At 55.5% G+C, this 8,880-nt stretch overlaps 1 protein-coding gene across 1 annotated transcript in view; it reads left to right on the top strand.

Moving 5' to 3' along the window:
- Positions 1 to 8,289, top strand: part of LOC104869586 (secretory carrier-associated membrane protein 4) — a 20,346-nt gene extending 12,057 nt beyond the window's left edge. Inside the window, exons 5-7 of the mRNA XM_010634904.3 lie at positions 1,969 to 2,070; positions 5,409 to 5,526; positions 6,649 to 8,289. Of these exons, the coding sequence (XP_010633206.1) occupies positions 1,969 to 2,070; positions 5,409 to 5,526; positions 6,649 to 6,828 (400 nt within the window). The 3' untranslated portion in view covers positions 6,829 to 8,289. The remainder of the gene's footprint in view (positions 1 to 1,968; positions 2,071 to 5,408; positions 5,527 to 6,648) is intronic.
- Positions 8,290 to 8,880: the final 591 nt, after the last annotated feature.

Raw genomic sequence — 8,880 nt, 5'->3', positions numbered from 1 at the left:
GATGTATAACCCCGGAAAAAAAAAAAAAAAAAAAAAAAAAAAAAAAAAAAATTACACATCTTTAACCATTCATCGGTTTATGGGCATTTGGGCTATTTCTAAGATTTAGCTATTACAAATTATGCCACTGTAACCATGGGTGTGTTTATATCACTATGTTATGATGTTTTTAATCCTTTTGGGAAGATACCAAGGGGAATAGCTGGGTCAAATGGAACCTCTAGTTTTAGTTTCTTGAGGTATCTCCACACTGATTTCCACAGTGCTTGCACTAGCCTAAACTTCCACCAACAGTGGAGAAGGTCCTTTCCCCCCCACAGCCCTGGAAGCATTTGTTACTGGTTGATTTCTTGATAGCAGCCATTCTTGCGGGAGTGAGATGGAGTCTCAGTGTTGTGTTAATGTGCATCTCTCAAATGGCCAGTGATGGTGAACATTTTTTCATACATCTATCTGCTGTTTCTACTTCTTGACCTGAGAAGTGTCTATTCACTTCAGATGCCCATTTTTGGATTGGGCCTTTAAATCTGGGAGGTCTGTTTTGTATTTCAGTAGCAACTTTGGTGAGATTTTCTTCATATCCCACAGCTCACCTACATAAAGTGGACAACTTAATGTTTTAGTATATTCACAAGGCTGTCCAGCCAATGCTATTACCGATTTCTTAAACACTGTCATCACCCCAAAAGAAGCCCCATCTATTCCTACAAGCAGTCCCTGGTTCCCTCCCCAGTGTACCCCTGGAGTCCACTTCCTGTCTCTGGAGTCACTTGTCCTGGGTGTTTCCTGTCCACAGAGCCCATACTGTGTCTCCTATGTCTGGTGTCTCTCACTAAGCATAACATCCTCAAGGTCCATCCACACTGTGGTGGGTATCTCAGCCTCGCTCCTTTCTATGGCTTCTTCAGGAAACACACTAAGCAGTGTGACCACATAGTGTCCACTTTGCTCTCTCAGCCTGGCAGGGCTGGCACAGGCATGGGTATGTGGGGGTGGGCACCAGGTAGCAGCGGTGACCTGCCTCTCACCAGTCCAGGATTTTTTCACAGGGAGTAGAGTTGGAGACAGGGACTCACTATGTAGTTCAGGCTGGCCTGGAACTCACTGTGTAGCTAGAGCTGGCCTTGAACTCACAGCCTTCCTCTTGCCTCAGCTTCCCAAATGCTAGGATTATAGGCGTGCACCACCACACCTAGTCCAGGTTTCTGAAAGTTCCAGGGATGCCATGCCCCTCAGGTTCAGCTGGGCAGCCTCCCGCTCAGTTTCAGGACATCCATCTGCCCCCACCCTGTATGCCCAACCACTCCCCATATCTGCAGTGGCCCCACACAGTCCTGTCCTCCCATCCTGAGGCCAGGTGGGCTCACAGTGGCCCCAGCAGCATGGTGCAGTTAGCAAGAGCTACATGTCCATCCATCGATCCTTTGATGGTCACTGGAGCTCTCTTCACTGTTGCCCATTCTGAGTCAGGCTGCTGCGGGCATTTACCCTCAGCTCCTCACCCTGTCACTCAGGTCTGTGTCGTGTTCACCCCTACACTGTCCCTGAACTGCAGACTAAGTTGGGAAGAGCCTGAGGCCCTCCCTAAAAATATGTAAGACATGTATTACAAGAATATGTAAGACGTGAATTACAAGGGCCGCAGGGAGCAGGAAAGATGCAGGGAAGGAATAGCCCTGGGCACTCAGAAGCTCTGTGCCTCCCTCTTGTCCCCACCAGGACCTCTCCAGGGTAAGGGGACTCCTTGGGGTCTCCCAGTGAAGGCACTGGGGGGCTGTGCTGTCTTTCCAGCGGCACCGTGTTGGTGCTGCTTTCAGAGCCCAGTTTGAGCACAGGCGCAGTGACTCATGGGATTCTGTGCATTTTCCAGTGCATGTGGAAAGTAGGACAATCTGTTCTGCCCTCCGGCCTTGCACCTTCCTGTTGGGAGTGTCAGGCCTTCATCACGGTTCTTTCTGTCTCCCACAGAGCTGACAGCTCCTTCAATTTCATGGCATTCTTCTTCATCTTTGGAGCCCAGTTTGTCCTGACCGTCATCCAGGCTATTGGTTTCCCAGGATGGGGCGCGTGGTAAGCTCCGTGTTGGGCCGCCGGGGAGTGTGCATGTTAACTGTGGAAATGGGCTGGGGTGCTGCTCAGGATGAAGCCCCTAGGTCCAGTCTCCAGTACAGAAAATAGCATTGTAGAAGTTGTGTGTGTGTGTGCGTGTGTGCCAGTGCAGCTGTGTGCTGTTGTAAATAGACCCTGGGCACACAGCCCAGGGTGGACTTTGGTCTTGTGGGTGAGGGTGACTCCGGCCCGTGGTGGCACTTCATTGCCTCAGCGTTACCGTTAGGCATCTGCATGCGAGGGGATAGGAGGTTCGCATGTGTACCATTTTCAGGGGGGAACGGGAAGGTATGGCACAAGTGGGCAGCCCTGAGAGGGTGCTGCCTGTCACATGGTCCTTGATGGAAGTGTTCTTGTGGTGGGCAGTGCCCCTTTGAGATCTCTGGTGCTGGTGGAACAAATGACCATAAACTTGATGGCTTGACATAAAACTAATGGCTGAGCTCAGGTCTTGAGGTCCTGGCTCCTAGTGGACCCGCAGCCCTTGGCTTGTGTCCTTTCCTCCCTCCGCAGAGCCGGCAGCATGGTATCTTCAGCTTCTCTGCCTCTCACCTTCCTGCACCCTCTCAGAGGGACACTGGGCCCTGGATGGTCCTGGATGACCCCTCTCGGTGTCATTCACGGGACCCCATCGTCAGAATCCCTTTGGCCATGGGGGTGACATTGCCACAGCCCCCAGGGATAAGAACATGAGCACCTTTAGGGGGTTGGCCCAGGTGGCATCTTCTGCACTTGGTGTATTACTTAGTGTGATGCATGACCTCCGCCTCCCTGAGGCTCCCTTCTGTGTCCCAGGGCTGGAGGACTTGCCAGCACTGAGCAGTGGCTACAGGTGTCCTGACCTGGGAGACTCTTGTTGCATTTGCTCAGACAACAGGAGCAGCTCGAGTCTGTGCCATTGGCACTGCCTTACTAGGGGGTTTTCTTTTTCTTTCTTTCTTTCTTTTTTCTTTTTTTTTTTTTTTTTTTAATATTGGAGATTGAACCCAGGCCCTTTGCACTGAGCTACGTCCCCAGCCTTTTTTGGTACTGTTGATCGAACTGGGGCCCTTGCACTTACGAGGCAGGCAGTGGAATCACTGAGCCAAATTCCTGGTATAGCCCTTTTATATTTTTGTTATTTTGAGACAGGGTCTTCCTAAGTTGCTTAGTGGCCCAGGCTGGGCTGGAGCGTGCACTTCTGCCTCGGCTCCTGAAGTGCTGGGGTGACAGGTGTGCACCACCACACCCAGCTTCTGTGGGGTTTTCTCGTGTTGTATCTACAAGCAGTAGTTCTCTCACTCTGCCTGTCCCCCATGGCCACATTCCCTGCCATTGTTCTTGTGTGCTGTGGCTGCTTTCCTCTGATTCTTGGGGACACTGCTGGACCTGCCACCCCCCTTGGGCTTAGCTGTTTGCTTCTGATCTATGGTTTTCAGTGCTGGGGGTGGAACCGAGGGACTCAAGTGCTAGGCAGGCGCTCAGCCTTACATTGCTCTTGTTCTTCGGTGTGTTTAACTCTGAGTTCATTAAGCCCCCAGACCCCACTGTCCTTGGGCAGAAGTTTGCAAGGGCCCCACGTGCAGGCCCTCTCACCCTCTCCTGCCCCTGCCACCGATGCCTGTGTCTCTCCCTGGCACCACTGGAATGTGGAAGCTTGTTCATTCCTCCCCGAGTCCTCACGAAAGAGGTGGCTTGGGGTTGTCACTGTGGCTCTGATAGAGAGTCCTGAGAGCAATGCTTACTGCTGGCATGGTCAGGAGGCAACTGCGTCCTGCTGTGCAGAGCCACCAGTGGCTGTAACTTCTTTTCATGGCCCTTGGTACCCAGCGAGCCCTTGGGCTGCTGAGCTCTGCTCAGCTGCCCAGACCTTTGGTCCCTCTTTCCCTGCTCTGCTCCAGTGCCTCCCTGACTCCCTGAGTGGAGCAGACAGGGCAGGCTAGTGCTGGTCACCCGTGGTGGCCAGGGCCTAGCACATGTGAGTACCTTTCATGGAGGCCTGGAGAGGCGCCTCTGTCCTCCCTCCCTGCATGCCAGAGATACCAGCCACCCAGCTCTGCTTATGCCAAAGCATCGGTTGTTTCTGAGAGACAGGGCAGGTGGTCACCAGCCAAGCTGGACAGGGCGGACAGACAGTCTTGGCCTTGGAGTGAAGGCAGTCCCTAGCCTCTCAGCCGATGGGGAAAGTGTGTCACAGGGCACAGTGCTATGCACCATTTGCTGAGGTGCCCATACATGGATCACTGCATCGGGCAGGGTAGGACAGCCCCTTGTCCCTCGGGGCCCTCAGCCAGCACTCCTGCCTGATTGCTCGTGGTCAGAGTCATGGGCCACAGGCAGGGCCCTGGGGACTGGAAACAGCCCAGTAAATGACACTGGGGGCCTGGCTGCTGGATGGCCAGCTGGCCACAGGTGGGGCCACACGGCCCCTGGAGACAGGGCCATGAGGCCCTGCCCAGAAGTGCATTGGAGGACATAGCTGGTCACTCCCTGAGATCTCTGCCACCCTTTTGTAAGTCCAAAATCATTCCAGAATAGATGTTTACTTTTTTAAATAAAGAAAGAACAAAACTCCATGGAAACTGCAGATGTGCTGCCATGGCATACTCTGAGCAGCGTCAGGGTGGCTGGGGACAGGTGGAGCAGGAGAGGCTGGGGAGCCCAGGGAGGGGGTGGTACCACATGCATGTGGCCAAGAGTGTGCATGTTTGTATCAACCCTGGAAGGAGCCCTGGGGGCCAGGCTGGGGAGGAGTCAGGGCAGAGATCAGAGAGGCCTCTGTGGATCTTGCTGTATAGACTGGCTTTCGCTCCTCTCTTTTTTTTTTTTTTTTTTTTTTTTTTAATGGTACTGGGGATTGAGCCCAGGGTTTGCCCTATCATTGAGCTACATCTCCAGCCCTTGGGGCTCAAACTTGCAATCCTCCTGCCTCAGCTTTCTCCGTGCTGGACCCTTCTTATCTTGAATGTCTCCTTGCTGTGTAACGTGCATGGTCCCAGCCTCAGACACCTGTGTTATTCCCAGTTTCTCATGGTTACTGACAATCACTAGCATAGATCTGTATGTGCAGCACACACGGGGTGAAAGGAGTGAGTCTTTAGGGTCTTTTCGCCCCTACAAAGCATGCCAAACGGGACAGCACTTCTTCCTCCATTCCCTTGCACGTGGGCTCACCAATGTTGTGGGAAGAGGATGTCTTCCTGGGAGGTCTGAGTGTCTACATAGGTGTGTCCTCGAATGACCGCCCCTTCTTCCTGTGATGTGTCAGAGGTTGGTGCGTGTGAGGACGGCAGGTAAGCCCACGCTCTCTTGCCCTGCAGCGGCTGGCTGGCGGCCATCGGGTTCTTTGGGACCAGTGTCGGCGCTGCCGTGGTCATGTTGCTCCCTGCAATCATGTTCTCGCTGTCGGCCGTCATGATGGCCATTGCGATCTTGAAGGTGAGTTCTGAGAAGTCCCACCTGCCTTCCCTCCTCTCCCCTCGTAACCCCAGGTGGCCAAGGGCAGGGAGACCAGGCAGGGGTTCAGGATCATCTCCCAGGGACACCTTCCCAAAGATGGGCTGTGACAACATGCATGGGATGTCACTGAAGCTCACAGAGACCCAGTGCCTGCACTGGGGGGGACGTGTGGCTCCTCTGCCTGGCATGCGTCAGCCTCCAGACTCCAGCAGAGAGCATGGCTCAGCAGAAACCCCATGGTTTATACCAATGGTTGAGGCCCAGGGGCTTCTCTTCTGTGAGATCCTTGAGGGCCAGGCCCCGAGCACACAGCCTCAGGCCTACAGGGTGGCTCTGCACCACACCGTCTTGGAGAGAGACAGGCTGGCGGAGGCACCAGAGCTGGTTGGGCTCAGTGTCCCTGGGAAGATCGGTCTGCAGCCTGGTGCTCCCGAATTAGGAACCGCAGGTACCCCTGGTATACATGGTGTATGTGTCCCTGTGCCAGGACTAGCCAAGGGACTGCCCATGTGCCCCAAGCCATCCTTAGAGAGGTGGCCACTTGTCCTGCAGTTACCACCTCACAAATGGGAGCTGGCCACGGCTGCATGGCGATGGCTGGCAGAGCTGGCAGGGAGTAGAGGTGCTCATCAGGGAAGGAAGGGAGCTTGGTGGAGGCAGGGTGAGAGGAGGTCAGACTCACACATGGCTTTTCTGAGGACCTGACTCAGCTCTCCTGCATTTCCTGAAGTTCCATTAGTAATGAGTCCAGGACAGCCTGTAACTGTGTCCTCATGTCCTGGAGGCTGGGGTCTGCAGTGAATGGGCAGTGCTGCCTAGGTCAGGGCTACCTGTGACCCCCCCCCCGGTCCAGTGCACGCCCAGCGCAGGACAGGAAATGCCCGCTGTCCACCCATGTTGAGGGGAATCCTGGAGCTGGCAGTGTGCAGTGTGAGGGGCAGTGTACAGTGTGTGTGGCCTAGAGCTGGGGTATCCTGTGGATGGAAGAGACTGTGTGTCCCCATCCTGGGCACCCTGTTGTCATGGTTCTCCTGTCAAAGAAGTGATGGGGAGGAAACCCCCAGGCCTGACACCCCCTGAGCTGTCCCGTCCCTGCTACAGGTGCACAGGATCTATCGTGGGGCCGGTGGAAGCTTCCAGAAGGCACAGACAGAGTGGAATACAGGTGCCTGGAGGAACCCGCCATCGAGAGAGGCCCAGTTCAACAACTTCTCGGGGAACAGCCTGCCCGAGTACCCTACTGTGCCCAACTACCCAGCCAGTGGCAGCCAGTGGCCTTAGAGGGGGACAAGCCCTGCCCACCTGCCTGTCATCACTGCCCCTCCACTCCCACCACCCCTGTGAGGCCTGAGCATCTGTCCTGCCCTCCTCGGGGGCCCAGCCACTGCCAGAGCCCAAGTTCATCTCATCCTGGGGACTCAGGGCCCCAAGCGTCTCGTCCTTCAGCCGCCCGGTGTCCCTATGGCAGACACACCTTCATCTCCAGGTCACAGAGGGTGGTAGCAGTTGGCTGAGCCATCCGTCTCCGCAGAACTGAGGATGCAGGGGTCCTGATGCCGAGCTTTGTGTCACGCCCTCTACCCACCTGTTTCCTGGGCTGGTGGAGGAGCTGGGCGTCCCCCGTCCCACATGTAGCGATGACTCCGTGGATGAGGCTGCCCGGCGGGTCCACTGCCTCACCAGTGACCTGTGCTGCTCCCCATCTGGCTGGGCTTCCTCCCTGCCCTTCTCCTCCTGGGACGGCGATGTTGGAACGCTGTTGTCCTGCCTGTGCCAGACAGTCTTCCTCTCCTGTGACCAAGGTCCCCTCCGCAAGACCTGTGTCTGCATCCTGAAAACGGCCAAGGCCCGGGGCAGGTGTTTGTCCTGACTCTTGAGAGCAGCTTATCTCAGCCACACACAAGAGTGAACTGGACCCAGAGGCCCCTGTGCTTAGAAGCCAGATGGAGAGAGCCTTCTCCCGGATCTGTGGGTGCAGAGCCATGAAGATGTCCTTGCCCCCTGGCAGGGGACAGCCCTGTGCCTTAGAGAGGAATCTCGCAGCCAGCACTACTTATTCTCCCCGCCTCTCTAGCTGCGTCCCTTTCAGAAGAGCCAGGCGCATCCTGTGGAGCATCTGTAGCACCTTTAATGACATTTGGGCGGGAATCAGCTTTTCTCCATGACCTTTCTGTGCTGCTGGCCAGGCCTCCACAGGCCCTCCGCACCCAGCTGCCCATTCCTGGAGGTCACACCAGCCACCATGGGAAACAAAGGGAGGTATAGGCCTGGGATCACTGGACCTTGGGTCCCTGCCAACACCTCAAGGGGGCGTCGCAGCCTGACTGTAGGGCGCTGGGGCAGTGGAGCCCCTGGGCCACTGGCAGCCCCCACCCCACCCCCGCATGTGCATGGTCACAATGCGGTGGGTTTTTGTTAGCTGAAAATATTCTGGAAATAAATCTTTCTGCATCGGAGCCAGCAGGGGGCTGGGCCTGTGGTGCGTGTTGTCCCCCCAGGCCATCCATTCGTCAGAGGGTCCAAGCACACATGGCCAGTGTCTGGTCACTAGGGTGGCACTGAGGTAACCTCCATGCCAACCCCCACAGTAAGCCTTGCTGTGGAGCCCACAGATGCTGCCTCAACCAACACAGCCCCAGATTCATCCTCCAGGGGGCACTTGTGGATTCCATCAGATGGGGAGCCCCACTCCGCTACCCCATGGCTCCCTGGTTCTCCAGCACAGAATCCTGGTGTCATCCCAGCTCCTTGGGGGGCTGAGGCAGGAGGAATGCAAGTACAAGCCCAGTCTGGACACTAAGTGAGGTCCTCTTTCAAAGTAAAAGGCTGGGGATGTAATTCAGCACTCCCTGGGTTAGGGTTAGAACAAAAAAAGAGGGCCAGAGATTTAGCTCAGTGGTACTGTGCCTGCCCTGCAAGCACAAGGACCTGAGTTTGATCCCTGGTACCAAAAAAAAAAAAGAAACAGAAATCCCAACTCCTGTGGCCGTGTGTGGCCGTGTCCTCACTCTCCCAACACTGGCCTCTTCCGTCCTCAGTCACCATCTCCACCGAGCCCTGCTAAAAGCCTTCACCTCAGCCTCAGGTTGGTCCCTAAAAGGATGCCATGTTCCGTATCATTCCTGTATGCCCCTGAACGACTTGGGGCCGGAACAAGGAAGCTGACAGCACCGCACCTAGCAGATAGGGAAACAGGTGGACAGTCCACCCTGCCCAAGGTCTTGTCCCAGTGGCACAGCTGCTCTGCCTGTGCTCAGAAATCAGCCTCACGCAGGCCTGTTTTCTAGCCCACCCCCACCACAGCTCTCCCTGGTTCCCAACTCCAAGACCCAG

Source organism: Fukomys damarensis, unplaced genomic scaffold (genome assembly GCF_012274545.1).
Source record: "Fukomys damarensis isolate Sample0158 unplaced genomic scaffold, DMR_v1.0_HiC HiC_scaffold_37, whole genome shotgun sequence".
Classification (NCBI taxonomy): Eukaryota; Metazoa; Chordata; class Mammalia; order Rodentia; family Bathyergidae; genus Fukomys; species Fukomys damarensis.
Note: the sequence above shows the minus strand (reverse complement) of the source record. Positions and strands in the feature narration are given on the sequence as shown.